The sequence below is a fragment of the Petromyzon marinus genome, chromosome 43 (genome assembly GCF_048934315.1).
Source record: "Petromyzon marinus isolate PM22_M1 ecotype Great Lakes invasive population chromosome 43, UKy_Petmar_22M1.pri1.0, whole genome shotgun sequence".
NCBI lineage: Eukaryota > Metazoa > Chordata > Hyperoartia > Petromyzontiformes > Petromyzontidae > Petromyzon > Petromyzon marinus.
In genome coordinates, this window is record NC_133709.1 from 7,447,362 (window position 1) to 7,463,177 (window position 15,816).

A 15,816-nucleotide genomic window follows, 5' to 3' on the forward strand; every position below is an offset into this window, starting at 1 on the left:
CAGAATATGGTCATCTTATTGTTCTCTGGCGAATTGTATTATTTGCAGAATAATTTTACCTTTAGCGTGAAAGCAAAGCCGATTTCTTTTTTTTAACAAATCCAGAATGCATCCCTAAAGGTATTGACTCTTGTTATCTGTTTTGCATTCACAATCTCTTGCATTCACAATCTCTTGCATTCATAAATCTCTTGCATTCACAAATCTCTTGCATTCACAATCTCTTGCATTCACAATCTCTTGCATTCACAATCTCTTGCATTCATAAATCTCTTGCATTCACAATCTCTTGCATTCACAATCTCTTGCATTCACAAATCTCTTGCATTCACAATCTCTTGCATTCGTAATCTCTTGCATTCACAATCTCTTGCATTCACAATCTCTTGAATTCACAATCTCTTGCATTCACAATCTCTTGCATTCGCAATCTCTTGCATTCGCAATCTCTTGCATTCACAATCTCTTGCATTCACAATCTCTTGCATTCGCAATCTCTTGCATTCACAATCTCTTGCATTCGTAATCTCTTGCATTCACAATCTCTTGCATTCACAGTCTCTTGCATTCACAATCTCTTGCATTCACAGTCTCTTGCATTCACAATCTCTTGCATTTACAATCTCTTGCATTCACAATCTCTTGCATTCACAAATCTCTTGCATTCACAATCTCTTGCATTCGCAATCTCTTGCATTCACAATCTTATTGAACACAATCCAGGTCGACTATCTTGCAAAACGAGATCTCGAGGGAATTTTCCAGGTGAAATATTTGAATTCATAAATAAATATAAACCTATGGCGGCCTGCTATGCCGGTCGCCAGATCGGACAGCAATCACCGATATTGTATGTATATGCCTCAAATTTTGGAAGAAGTCACCCCCTGTGAGTTGCTGGCTGAGGTGCCATCTGTTGAGGAAGTACTGAAGGCGATCCAGGGTCTGAGACCAGGAAAGGCACCGGGCAGAGATGATCTCCCAAGCGAAATGCTGAAGGAGGGTGGCGTTTGTGCACAGACTGCCCTATATGACATCATAACAACAGTCTGGACCACTGGACGGGTTCCGCAGGATTGGAAGGATGCCCTGGTGGTCCCCCTTTTTAAGAAGGGCGACTGCACAGACTGTAACAACTACAGGGGCATCTCACTCCTCAGTGTACCGGGAAAGGTCCTGGCAAGGATTGTTCAACATCGCCTTGCCAGGCACGCTGAGGAGAGGCTTGCGGAGCCCCAATGAGGTTTCAAGAAAGGGCGGTCCTGCACAGATGCCATATTTTCTGTCGTCTGCTACAGCAGAGGTGTAGGGAATTCCAACAAGACCTACATCTCTGCTTTATTGACCTGGTCAAGGCCTATGATACCATCAGTAGGCCTGGGCTCTGGGTTGTTCTTCGTGCTTTTGGAGTACCTGACCCTCTGCTCACGATCATTAAGGGCCTTCATGATGGTGAGCGGGCCTGGGTAAAACTACGTGGCCGGGAGTCAGAGCCATTCCCTGTACACCTTGGGGTGCGACAGGGATGTCCTCTGGCTCCCACATTATTTAACATCTATTTTGACCACGTAGTTCGTGAAGCCTTCAATAGCTGTGCCGGGGGAATCTCCGTATGGTACAGATATAATGGGAGGCTGATCGATGCCCGGGTGCGGTCAAGGGATGGCTCCCTATTGCTCAACCACGTTATGTATGCTGATGATTTGGTAATAGCTGCTCATTCAGAGGAGGAGTTGGAGACGCTGCTGCTGAGACTGCAGCATGCCACTAAGAGGTGGGGCCTTACCATCAGCCCCACCAAAACTAAGCACCTGCCTGGGTATTTTGTACCATCGGACACTCCACCCCCACAACTCCCAATCGGTGATGGGGCTGTTGTGGAGAGAGTGGAGAGTTTCCCATACCTGGGCAGTGTGCTTATGACTGGCTCCAGTTTAACAGCAGAGGTCTCACTCCGAATCAGTCGAGCGGCAATATCTTTTCATCGGTTGCGTAACGCTGTGTGGAAGCTACCTGGTCTGTCGCTCCGCACTAAGCTTCAGGTCTTCTCGGCCACGGTCATTCCCTCCCTTCTCTACGCTTGCGAAACGTGGACCCCCCTAATGGAACATCTTCGCCGGTTAGAAATATTTAGGCTGGCCTGCCTACGATCCATCCTGGGTTTAACCAGACTGGATTGTGTGAGGAGCTCACAAATCCTTGAAAGATCTGGGCAGGGTCCCATCGGTGAGCTCCTCCGCCAGGCAAGGCTGCGATGGCTGGGTCATGTAGCCCGCATGCCCAGCCACCGCATGCCGAAACAGCTTTTGTTTGGCCGGATTGAGGGGGCTAAGCGGGCGCGGCACGGGCTAGAGAAGAGATGGAGTGATGTGGTACAGGAGGACGTGGAGCTGAGTGGACTTGCCGATGACTGGTACCAGCGGTGTCAAGATCGGCCTCTGTGGAGGAGGCTCGTGAAGGATGCTACTGGGCAGTTGGAGGCAGTCGCCCTCCAACAACAACGGAGGGCGGAGGAGCGACGCTCACAACAGCGAGCGGAGCGCCGGGTGGCTAAAGCACAGCAGGTTGGCACAGTAGGGGGCACAGGTGGTGCATCAGCCAGTCATCTCAGTCAGTCGACCCGTGGCACCTGGGTCTGCCCCGTGACCTCCTGCCAGCGGGCGTTCGACACTTCACGTGGCCTCAGGGTGCACATAGCCTGGCACAAGCGTCGTGGTGACGTCACCGCCACTTAGTGGCGAATGGCGGTTGTTGTTGTTGTATATGTGTGTGTATGTACAGTCTGTTAAGGCTATACTGGGGATCTTTGTCTTTGTGTATGTATATGTGTGTATGTATGTTCAGAAAAGCCACAAATAAGTTCGGTTTCTATAAATGTATATGTGCAATGTTTTAATTATTGACGAAGTTTACCTCATTAACTGAAAACTAAATAACAAGATTTATTTCTTCGGAGCACATCGTGTAGTCAAAAGTACCACACAGCTAAACCTTCACTTATTTGTTCACGTATCACAGTGTTTAAACGAGATGTACTATTTTCACCTTCAATCCAGCAGCATGGATTGCAAAACAAGTGTTACATTGTCAGAATCAGAATATGTATTTATGCTAGAGGAATCCGGTGAGCTATGAAGCTCTTTTTCATAGATGTCCAGTAGGAACAGGTCAGAGAACGTTAAAATAACAAACAGTACAAAAACACGATAGTACAGCAGTGCAAAGTACAAGAAAGGTAAACAACTCACCCCATAAAATATACAAATAACACTAAACCATACCCATCCTACCAGGCATAGCCCACCGAGGTATTAATGTTGAACTTCCTTCGCACGGTACGTAGCTAATCGGAGGTGCTAACCTTGTGGAGACGCAGCGTGGCGTTGCCCAGAGCTGACTCCAGCTGCTGTATCCTCTCGCTGGTCTCGTCCAGGTCCTTCTTTGACACATCCCCATCCACAGGCGACGCCGCTTCCAGATCTCCCTTCCGATCGGGGCTGCGAGTCCTGTCCTTGTTGTGAATCCGGTCCGAGTCTTCTTCATCCGGATCAGCGTCTCTCATAGACTAAAGGGTAACACAATCGCTATGGTCACTTAGCAGGATTGTCATTATTACTATTTTTCCAAATGAAAGCAAAGATCAGGACAGCGTGAGATCGTGGCACACTGGGGAGGCCTTAATCTAGCAGTCGCTTAACCATGGAGGCAAATTATAGGTTTTAGTTTAGTTTTATTTTGTAGGTCATAGAAAATTTGGATTTGAACATCAGTCATCAATTAATTGAAAACACGCGTTAAACGGCATTTATTTAACCGGCCCAATGCTGTTCAGTACAGCATATCAATCGATCAGTGGGGAGCGGTGGCATGATGGTTAGCGCACTGCCCTGTGAACCCAACCACCTGAGTTTGATTCCCAGCTACGGATAAAGTCACTGGTAAGCGAAATCTGAACCACTGCTGGGGTACCCTCCCCCCTCTCATCACAACCCACACTGACCAGCGTGGTGAAGTATGGTCGAATGTCCTGAAGCATAGACGGAGCATGATACAGTACAATGGATTGTGCTGTAACCGCCCTTCGCTGACAAGATACGTACAAGGAAATGTCCCTTCAGTGAGGGGGGAAATCATTCGGGTAAGCAACACATTGAGTAAAGGCGAGCTGTCAATGCGTGAGGTGGAAGTCGCACCTCTGAGATGTTGTCGCCTCTTGCGTTCATCTCCTGGCCACACAGTCAGCGAATATCAACTAAACTACCGTACAGTTTTTTTTTTATTGATTTAACCAGGTAAGGCCCACTGAGCTATGTAGCTCTTTTTCAGAAGCGACCTGGCTATCACAAATGATAGCTCAACGAATTGGCTTATCACATGGAAATGTATAGTAGAAAAAAATACTCTAAACGCATGTTGATTCTAAATGTGGAGGGAAAAACGGAGGACCCTGGTAAAAATCCACACGACCATGGGAAGAGAGAGACATGCAAACTCCAAATAATCAGGTGTCAGGGTTGGGATCGAACCCACGACCTCCTGTATACCAGGCAAGATAGTTGATATCTCGACACCGTGGCGTCGAGTGAGTGACTTCTTGCTCGCAATGAAGATAGACTGACGATCGTCTCCTATTTGTATCGCCCTGAGTGAGCCAGTGGGTCGAGATTCCACATTCCTATGACGCGTACAAGTCAATCTATAGGAAAACCACTGCGGACTTCGCCACAAAGTGGTACTTATTTTACCGACCTCGGAAGGTTGATGGGCTGAGTCATGCCACATGGGCGTTATGAGCCAATAATTGCGGCCCATAATTGTTCAAAACCCACATGGTGATGCCATGGACTTTAGCTACAAAATTGGCCGTAGGGTTGATCAGTGCTAGAATATTGCCTCTCAAACCACTATAAAAAGTACACATTTTTTTGGGTGGGTGGGGTGCTCCAAACCCCAAGCCTTCCCCGGGGGTGCATCTCCTGAAACCCGTCGACGTGAATGCGGCCCTGCCGACGGAGGAGAAGTTCAGAGGTTCAACTCACCTGTGCCAGGGATGCGCACGCAGAGAGGTCGGGCGGGATGACGAAGGTGTAGGTGCAGAGGCCACCGCGCACCCGGCGATAAGAGGAGGCTGCCCTCGCCCCACGCTGAGTCCCGAGAGGCTCGCCAAGCACCCACATGTACAGCAGCAGCAGTATCGCCGAGTTCACCTGCGGGGCACAGCACAGCCTGACTCCTTGACCTGCTCCCTCTGGGTCAGTGCTCTTCATTGCAAGGCCCGCAGGCCACTGGCGGCCACCTGGTGGCCTTCAGTGCGGCCCCTGACGTGCGGCCGGCGACAATACACAACATCTGAAAACACCCCTTGCAGGCGGTGTGGCGGCCCTCACCGTGATAACGTCTTATCGGCAAAAGTGCCCAAACCCCCCCTACTGAAAATTAGTGAAGAACACTGCTCTAGGTTGTTAATGAATCAAGGCTCAAATATTCCTCCCCCCCCCCACCCCATAGAGCCTGAACAGACTGTAGGGGCAAGTACCGTTAGCGAGCACCAATGAAGGTCGGCACGGCACACGAGGGGGTGGGTGGCCAGCACCACGCCCGGCCGCCTTTGTCTCCCCAGTGGCGATGTTTACACACCGCACCAGGTACTCATTTGAGGCCGAGTCGAGCTAGGGGGGGCATTAATAAATGGACACATGCCCATGCACGTATTTACTGTGGAGGCTGCACATTCAGTGTCATACTCATTGGCCATGATCATCAGTTAACTGCTGGATGAAGGCCTCCCCAAGCCACCACCATCTCTCACGCACCTGCTCATGAGCTGGTTTAATCGCTCCATCTCCGAGATGGACATCCTTTTGGGCGCATTCCCTTCTTGGACTGGCACTGACGTTAGTCCTGGCTACTGGCCATCATCTCGTCACAACCAATATTATGGCTTTTCTTCTCCAATATCTAACTGGTTCTCCGATCTGTGTTCCTCTTTTGTCCGAATTTTTAAGCATGCAAACTCATTATTAGCACTTTTATACGGTTTTATTACATCGTTTTAATCAATGTCCATGTTTCTAATCTATCTAATAGCAGGCAATATGCATTGACTAAAAACGCTCCATGCACTGGAGCCATAACAAAGTTTATAGAAAGATGCAGGGCTTCTAATCTTGAATACAACCAGGTGGTAACTCAAGGGACTAGGATAGCGTCTCATTTGCAAGTGACCTGAAATATGTCTGGCAGGAGGGAGCGATTATTGCTTTATAAAATCTCAATTCAATAAGTAGTAAAATTAGTACACCCTATAGCGTTGTATCACTTTGTGGAAAATAATACGATTGTTGAACCCTAAAATAAAAAAAGAAACAAAAATCACCATATTTGTCATGAACATCCCACGAACACCATTAGACGAGACAAGAAATAGTAATCAGTTTCAAGCAAGAGCCTCGAGAGCAGATCAAGCCTCTTCTGAAGAAGAGGCACTGTCCAAATCATGAGCTTATATTCCAAGGCACTATTAAGTGGCGATTTTCACTCAATAGTTTGTGAACTGCCTGTGCAACGTCTTATATTTTAACATAAAATGCTAATTAACATCGATAAAAAATGGTCACTCACCATTTGCGTCACTGGGTTCATTGTTTGATGCGATGTTCCTTATACCCCCAGCTCTTGAGTTTTAATTCAACGGATTGTAGTTTTCTGAATTCTTTAACTCCAAAATATTTTAAAGGCCTAATCTGCAATTTACCTGCTCATTTATAATAAATTAGCTTTCAAGACGTGAACCCACAGTTAAGAAACCCAACAGCTGTGGATTAACGGTGGTAGGTAGTATGTGTGTATACCCTCACAATCTCCCAGGGTGGACTGTCGAGGCGTGGGTTGGGCAGTATTATCAGCTCCACATTGGATGTCGGAAGTATGAGCACATTATTTAAATTATTAAACTAGTGGCTGGGCATTTGAATAAAGTTGGTGCCTGGATATTGCAATGTTGTTGTGCAGAGAAATTAACTGGACGAGGTAATTCAGACTTGACCAAATGTGGGAGGTGGATTGAGGGAAGTGTTCTTTGGAGAATGTCTTCAAGTGTGCAGAAGAGGGTCACACTTTAATTCGTGTGACAAACGTTTGAGTAAAAAAATACCCTGTAATAAAATTGATATAAATGTCCAACAGACCACATTTCCGAAAGCAAAAGCTTTATTTTTAATAACACCAGAAGATTTTTTCAAAGCTTAGCAAATAACATTACAATATTACAGGATCTTACCACGCAAGTTCCATTGTCACATTTACAAACAAAATGAAAAGGCATCTGCGAAAGTGTAACTTTGTACAAGCCTATAAATTACAAAAAAGTGTATTTCATGTTGCGTAAAGAACCTAACTTTAATGATATACCTCAAATGCAGTTACACTTCAAATCGCTATGGGCTGTACACACTAACACTTGTATAGATAAAACAAAAAACACGAGGATCAAAAGTTTATATACGGATATTTAGACAAAAAAGCCACTATTCTCGTCAGCCTTTGCATGATCGGTGGTCAATCCTCCCCTGTCGCCCCCAACCTTAGTCTATTGCTTTCAAAATCTCTCTCCAACGATTTAAATGTGTATATTGCTATACGGTTGTTTGCTCGAATTCTCTTTACTGGTTGTTTACAACATTTTAGTTTTCAATAGTTTTCACCTCCTTTTACTTAATCCAGATCGGTAATTCATGTGCAAGTGCCATCATACTTTGTTGTACAAGTTTAAACTACCTCAGGCAACGAGATTCACTGTTTGTTTAGACGCAAGTTACCCCCATGAAAAAAATATTTAGCTTAATATTTACACAAACCTAATGCATGTCTGCCTCTATTTTTGCAATTACGTACATTTTTGAGAGCAGCTGTTATGTTAAAACTCAAGTACAAAGTGTAACCCTTTCATGTTTGTCATCAAAACATAACAGCTCCATTCTGTTAGCATGTTTATATTATCAGTGCATAAAAATGGACCAAAAAATGTTGATAAGTGTCATTATCTTAGTATTCACATTTTTTGGATGGTCACTCTTAGTTACTTTCCTGGGTTTTAAATCAAACCAAGTCCCCTCTGGTATGCCCATGAATTGGCCCGAATGCCTTCTGAAGTTCTTGTTTCAAGCTGAAAACTGGCTGTGTTGATGCACTGAACCTTTTCATTAGCATGCACTTTCATTTGAGGAAGTTCAAATGTTATTGATAAATTTAGATCTCGGCGAACATTTGTGTCTCACAATGCTCTCATTCACGTCGATGCAGCAAGATTAAGTCTTCTAGATCACCTCTCAGAATCCACAAACATATTCTTAAGAACTTGAAAATTACTTATAAGTATATCATGGCCAGACAACTGCTTATGTGCAAAGTTGAGCTTAATTGGATCCCATGTGCCTGGTGTTCATGGTTCGCAAAAGCACAGATTCAGTACAAGACACGTGCAGTTGAATCCAAAAGTTTAGGAATTGATTTAAGGCATACCAGCGGTTGTCGATCACAAAACAGGTTTAATGACTTAAATTTAGAATTCAAACTTTCGTGACTGCAGGAATTCATATTCTTGGTTCTTTCGTTAAAGTCACGTAGATAGAAAACAAAAATCTAAATTAAAAGCAAAAAACCCACGACGTTTCGATCGCAACACAAGCGATCTTCATTATTCATTAGAAGACCGCTTGTGTTGCGATCGAAATGTCGCGTTTTTTTGCTTTTAAATTTGATTTTTATTTTATATATACGTGACTTTACCGAAAAAAAACAAGAATAGGTTTAATGCCATAAAAACACTCGAATTCTCTTTCAACCCACTTAGTGCAGGTTAAATACTTTATAGGTTGGCCCATATGGAAAACAAATTTCAGGTTTGTAGTAGTGCTTAATATACTGGATTGGAATATTTGTACCTGTATAGAGCTATTGATTATCATAGCCAAATGAGATGTATTATATTACACAGGTTAAATCCAAAGCAATGGTTTAACAACTGGCGCTCACAATGACAAGGTTCGAGTTATTTATCCCAATTAGTGCGAGCTTGCATTCAAACAGGCAAATGCATCACAGCACCTTTACAAATGTGTGCGCGTTTTCAAAACTCATACTGGCTCATAGGAGAATAAGTAATGTGTTTTTTGCCATGGGTTTTTGCCTTTAGATTTTACGGAAAAAAAGGTTTTTCAAACGGGGTAGTAGGACAGTTTGTGATGGTTGCATTGCTTTGACGTCACACGTCAGTGACTGTGTACTGGCCATCAGGCCGCCCATCACGAGACCGCACATGCAGTGTGGCACTGCGTGGTGCAGCAGACTGCTGCTGTGCTTCCGCTGTGTCTATCACTGCTCCTCCAGTACCGCCACCTCCGCTGCTGCTCTCGGCCCCTCCATGAGCACCATGTTGCCGTGCGATCAGCCGTTCTGAGGCTCTTAGTGGGAGGCGGCCTGTCCCAGAATCCTGGCGTGCTGCTAATGAATCTGGCAGCAAAGCCGGCTGGCGGTGAGGTGGTGGTGGAGGAGGCATGTTGGTGCGACGGCGCCGCCCCAACAACCTCGAACCATCTTCATCCGCAGCCAAATGTGGGGCAGCGTAGACGGCTCTGCTGCTGCCTCCACCCTCACCAGCCAACGATATCTGCCCTGAACGGCCAAGACGCATTCCTGCGAGTTGCCGAGAAATGGACGCCGCTCCTTCGTTGTCTTCGTAATCCTGTTCCTCATCGTCCCTGTCAGAGCTGTCATCGCTATCAGCTGGGCTTGGAGGACCGACAACAGCCCTCATCTGGTGCTGGGGGGCAAAGGTCGCAGGCCTTGATGGAAAGGAGGACGTGGCTCCGGAGTCTGGCAGAGGGTCCACAGAAAGAGTAGAAGATGTAGCCACACTACTTACTGGAGAACTAGGGGAGGCCACAGTGATGGTAGATGGTCCTGCAGAAGCCAAAAGTCCACCTGAAGCAACCGAGCCACCAAAGGCAGCTGACGAGACTCCCAGTGCTGCCGAAAGACCACTTGATATAACGGAAGCAGCGCTCGACAGCATGGAAAATCCACCTGCCACAACAGATCCAGACCCAGAGCTGGTGCCAGCGACTGCCCGGTCAACGCCGTCCACGCCAGAAGCATGTGCAGGTGACACCGCCGGCGCCGTAAGATCCAAGCGCAGGCCTGCAACGCCCTTCTTGGGTGCACTCAGCAGGTCACGTTTCATTTTGCGGCGACGAGATGGCTCGCTGCGGCGGTACTGCACCATGGCCTCCAGGTCCGCCACGTAAAGGTAGCCAGCGATGAGCATTTCCATTGTGGTGCTGCCACGCGCGAACGCTTCCTCCAGCTCCGCGCTTGTGCGCTCGTCGTACTGCCACCAGCCGTTGCGGCCCTCGTAGTACCAGGCATTGGCGGTGCGCGGCTTAAGCGGCACACCTTCAGAAGCACCTCCAGCCACGCCCATCGAGGCCGATGGTCTCCGCTGCTGCTGCTGCGCCAGCGGCTGGCCGTCTGAAGTGGAGCACAGCAGTGTGGGCCGTTCCAGGAAGTCGGGTGGAATCTCGCTGCGGCATAGGGCACACCTGCGGCTCTGCAGCGCGACTCCTTTGGCGCACAGGAAGCAGAAGACGTGGCGACATGGTAGGCGTGCTGGGTGCACGCAGGGTTGCAGGCAGATGGCGCAGTCTGGCACGACAGGACGTGCAGGCGGCGCCTCGCCGGGCCCCACGCCCGCGCTGGGCGGCTCATCTGTGCCGAGCACGCGGCACCCCGACATTGTGGTTTGTTGCCGAGGGCCTGCAGAGCACAATGATACGTAGCGAATGTGATCAGACATAAGAACACTGGGTAACAGGTGCGTCTGACCATACATTTCAATTCCGTTCCAAGATTGACAAAAAAAGACATTCGTAAACAACTTGTCTCGAGGCAACCAGTGGGGAAAATGCCACCTATGTGCTGGTCTTCAGAGCCGCAGTTGCACACATTAGGCATATCAATCAGCAGCATCGTGTTCTACAGCCCAGATATTTTTCATTCTATCTCATTAAGCTCTAACATGGTAAAATAAAGGCAACTGAACCGTTTCTGACAAGTCAAAGATAAATACAGCAGTCTTCTTAAAGACCTCAAAGCAAAGGATCGCCTGTCTCCAGGGATTCGGCTACATTCTACCCTAGAGGAAGTTTAAGTCCAAAATAGACGAACCATCCCGACCTGAATCGGTGTCTTTTTAGTGACTCAAATAATTGACGTAGTTGAAATAGTTTCGCATGAAAAAAAGGGGCCTACTGGGCCTCAACTTTCATTTCCCATTTTCAGCGACGTCAACTTGTCCAATGGCCTGGAGGGATGAAATCGGCTTATGCCCAGATGGCTACCGTCAATCGTTACGTCGCACGGTCGTAATAAGGTGTCGACGGCTGACAAAGGCCTTCATCCAGCAGCAGATTGACCATGGCTGATGGCAACGATGGAAAGGCCTACCGAATGAAAAGGGGCGTTTATTCGCCCAATATTTTTTAACATTGGGCCGACACTGGTCAATAACTGGCTTCGATTATCACCCTACTTAAGTGGCCCACTTAAACAAATATACATCACCATTATCTATCCACTTCAGGGGAGATGACTCCCACCAGCGATGCAATTAAGCGTGTACATCAACACATTATTCATCATTTGCATCCTAAGACCCTATATATTATGTAGGATGACATCAAACTCGAGTCTTTTGAACGATATTTTAACCGTCGAATATTTAATTAAGACCATCCCTTAATCTACCGTCGTACATTCTCCCCATCGGCTGCCATTCTATCCATAATTTCTTATCTTAGTTAATCTACAACTTACAATTGTAAAAAAAACGCTTCCACAACTTAAGTGGTGTATATTAAGTCGATAAATAATGGCTAATAATGCAATTTCAGTGAAACGCGTCATGTGTTCCCCTAGGGCCAAAGCCCTGGGCCTCTCCTTGAACGCTCGGGCAGGCGAGATGGCCTCTCGCCGGGCGTTGCGATCAGGCAAGAAGCGGGATAAAGCGCCTCGAGCCGCTAAACAGCAGCAATATTATCCAACCCATGTTACATATGTTCGCTAAAATACACACGACTACTGCTGAAATCACCTCACTGCGACCTCCATAAAACATAACATTATACCACTCCGGGCAATTTTAACACGAACGCGATTAATGTCACACTTGAGCAAGTAAGCCCTGCAATCGTCTATTGAAGGCCGCATCGAACAAAGGTAGCTTAACATGTCCATGGCGCGCGACACTTACGTGATCCGAACGGACCAAGACGTCGTTTTTAAAGTGAAACAAATACGCAAGAGTTAAATATTAACGAAAAGTCAGCAGTTTTATCGCGGATACGCGCAAGACGTTTAAACGCGTTCCGCGGGCGCCGAACAGACGTTCAATTCCCGGCACCCGAGTAGAGGCGGATGAAGCGACAGCGCCTTTGTGCGGGTGACGTCCGCGTACGTCATTTGCAAGCCCCTCCCCTACCCCTACCCCCTCCCCCCTTTTGTTATTTTCATTTCTATTTTTATATTTTAACACAAAACTGTAAATACCGTCGTGATTAATTGGACGCGCGCGGGTTATATTTGTACCCTTAATAAGGGTGGCGTGTGTGTGACGCATCTTTTGTTTTAATTACTTGCTTCCGTTCACTCTTTTTTTAACCGCTGTTCAACAACAACAACAATTGCGTGCGATTTATTGGCAGCGTTACGTCGATTTTTTGGTTTTATTTGGTCGAGGTGTTACATTTAAAATGATTTATAAAGCATTTTCAATGTTTCATATACTTAATCTCCTGATTAAATAAAGGCTAAATACATGTTTATGTGCATCAAACCGACAATATAGAATGATCCGTTTCGAGTTCAAATAATAAAGTCCATTTTAATAATGGTTGTGATTTTATGCGTGTCATTTTTACTTGTGTGGAGCAAAAACATTGTACTATTTTGAAGTCTGAATTATTTTATTATTACCTGCATTAAATTTACAATACATGTTCACTCATTTATGGATACTGCCACTATAATTGTGAGAAATTAGAGAAAATGTAATTTTATTTCAAAGCCTCCAGATGTGTTTCACAAATCTCAATACACTTATTACATGTGTTAAAGCTCTGTAAGATTTGGAGCTGTCGCTTTCACAATATTTAATTACCTGTTGGGTAGAAACGAAGTTAGCAATTCCTCCTTCGCATATCTATCTCTACATAAAATATATAAAACACATTTTTACACATAACCCATCAGCTCCACGACCTTCTAGGAGGGAATAATTTCAGCAGCATTGTTTAAAGACGAGGAAAACTCTCGGCTTGTTTCGACACACAGGATCTCATCAGCAGTCAGTCTTGCTTAAATAAATATTATTGCCTGTCTTGAATCAATGATGCTGAAATCATGCACTCTCAGAAGGCGTGGGTCTGATTGATTTTGTGAGAAATACATTAAAATAAATAGTACGTCGAGACGGATATGTGAAGAACGCACTGCATATTTATATCATCCACAACGACGCCAATTATTATTTTGTGTTCAGAAGGCCACAAGTAAGTTCGGTTTCTAGAAATGAACCTTATGGCGGGACCCCGGGGTCCCGAATAAACGGAAGTCAAAATCGTAATTCATTAGTTTATTTTTGGCGACTTCGTCCCACCGCCCACACAAACGCAGCGAGACCCATCTGGCGCGGATCCTTTTGTTGACTTGTCATCCAAAGCGCAACAGCGAGGACGAATGAGCAGAAGAGCTGAACAAGCGAATGCACTCCATGCTGGGGTATGGGCAGGATCACAACAAGGCTTATCCAAAAGCTGCTCAAACTGCCGACACGACTGAAGTCCTTTATTTGTCATAACGGTGTGCATAATACAGTGAAACTGTTCTCTTATCTTCATTATTATTTGTGACCTATTAATGTCTGCAGCCAGGATCAATCGATGACAATCCTATTACTGTACCTGCAGATATTCAACAGATGAGATGCGTTGCGACGTTAATTCCTCCTGTTTGATCATACTTATCTTGTCCGGTATGCATCTGTGCAGATTGGTTGTACTGTTTACAAAGTGCGTTCACAAATCCACAGTGAGAAACACGATGATTGACAGAGGGGTGTAAATCATTTTTTTCGATGGTGTAGTTAAATAGAGGTACTGCAGGTAAGTAGTTTTCAGTTTTACAGGCGTAGTTTAACAAGACAAAACCTGCCACCATCCTTCAAACCCATTGGTGAAAAAGAGCAAATTTGTTATTTACATTATGTTTATGCGAGAGCCGGGGGCTTATGGGACCCTGGGTACCGCCATAAGGTTCATATGTATACGTGCAATGTTTTAATTATTAACTGGAAACTAATTTAAGGACAAGATTAACTTTTCTTCGGAGCATATCGTGAAGTCAAAAAGGGCCACATAGCTAAACCTGAACTTTTTTGTTCACGTATCACAGTGTTTGAACGGCATGCAACATTTTCACCTTCAATCCAGCAGCATGGATTGCAAAACGAGTGTTACGTCAGAATCAGAATCTTTATTCATCCCGGAGAAATCCGATGATCTACGAAACTCTTATTCACAGATGTGCAGTAGGGGCGGGTCACAAAATTGCAACAAACAATGCAGAAAAAAAACACGATAGGAGTGCAAAGTATAGGAAAGGTAAGCATGAATCATGAATAGACAAACAACGGATATTTCTGCAGCAAAATCTCCCCTTGTCCGATTCTCCTATTCACCCCCCACCCCAACCCTAACTTTGTAGCCCGGCCCATCGGCGTGGTGGTGACCTGTGGCAGTTGCACCGCCTGCACTCTTACAACATTGCCCTTCATTGCAAGGGCCGCGTGCCATTGGCGGCGCCTGTGGCGGGCCATTAATGTGGACCCCCCCCCCCGACCATCATATATAAATGTCAAACCCCCTCCCCCCCCAATTGATGTCTTATCGGGCAATTCGAAAATGAGTGAAGAACACTGCCGTCGACTCTACACTACCGCGCACAGCAAGCACCGACCGTGATGAAACGCCACATTGCTGACAGCGTCACCGACAGGGGCATAAAACACACCCGGTCAACCCCTTGTCAGAACAATTCAGACCTTATTGGTCACCCCGTGCCCCTTATAAATCTCAACGTTCACCCTACAAAGTCCCATCACATAGGGGAAACACAAACAAATAGACACTCACCCCTATTACACTCGCCACTGCATATCTGTCAACCCCTTGTCAGTGCCTCCTACCTTATTACAGACCAATTCAGACCTTATTGGTCACCCCGTGCCCCTTATAAATCTCAACGTTCACCCTACAAAGTCCCATCACATAGGGGAAACACAAACAAATAGACACTCACCCCTATTACACTCGCCACTGCATATCTGTCAACCCCTTGTCAGTGCCTCCTACCTTATTAGACCAATTCAGACCTTATTGGTCACCCCGTGCCCCTAATACATCTCAACCTCCATCCTACAAAGTCCTTTTTTTGCTGTTGTCCGTATTGAAACGGCTGTACGCCGAATGGACTTGAAAACACAATTTCCCTGTACAAGAATACGGCATGTTGATGTAATGATTCGCACGTATAATTATAAATTCAGTTAAAAATATGTCTTGTTGGCCGTATTGAAACGGCTGCACGCCGCACGGACCTGAAAACTAAATGTCCCTGTACAATAACACCGAGTAAAAACGGCATGGGTTGGACACGGTACGTTAACGCAATGAATCACACGTGTAATTATTCTCAACGGAGGCG

At 45.9% G+C, this 15,816-nt stretch overlaps 1 protein-coding gene across 1 annotated transcript in view; it reads right to left on the reverse strand.

The window, feature by feature from the left end:
* LOC116951378 (uncharacterized) overlaps window positions 1-12,525 on the reverse strand; it is a 36,572-nt gene extending 24,047 nt beyond the window's left edge. Inside the window, exons 1-4 of the mRNA XM_076073652.1 lie at window positions 12,308-12,525; window positions 9,269-10,812; window positions 5,040-5,207; window positions 3,362-3,565 (exon numbers count right to left, since the gene is read on the reverse strand). Of these exons, the coding sequence (XP_075929767.1) occupies window positions 3,362-3,565; window positions 5,040-5,207; window positions 9,269-10,792 (1,896 nt within the window). The 5' untranslated portion in view covers window positions 10,793-10,812; window positions 12,308-12,525. The remainder of the gene's footprint in view (window positions 1-3,361; window positions 3,566-5,039; window positions 5,208-9,268; window positions 10,813-12,307) is intronic.
* Between the last annotated feature and the right edge of the window lie 3,291 nt (window positions 12,526-15,816).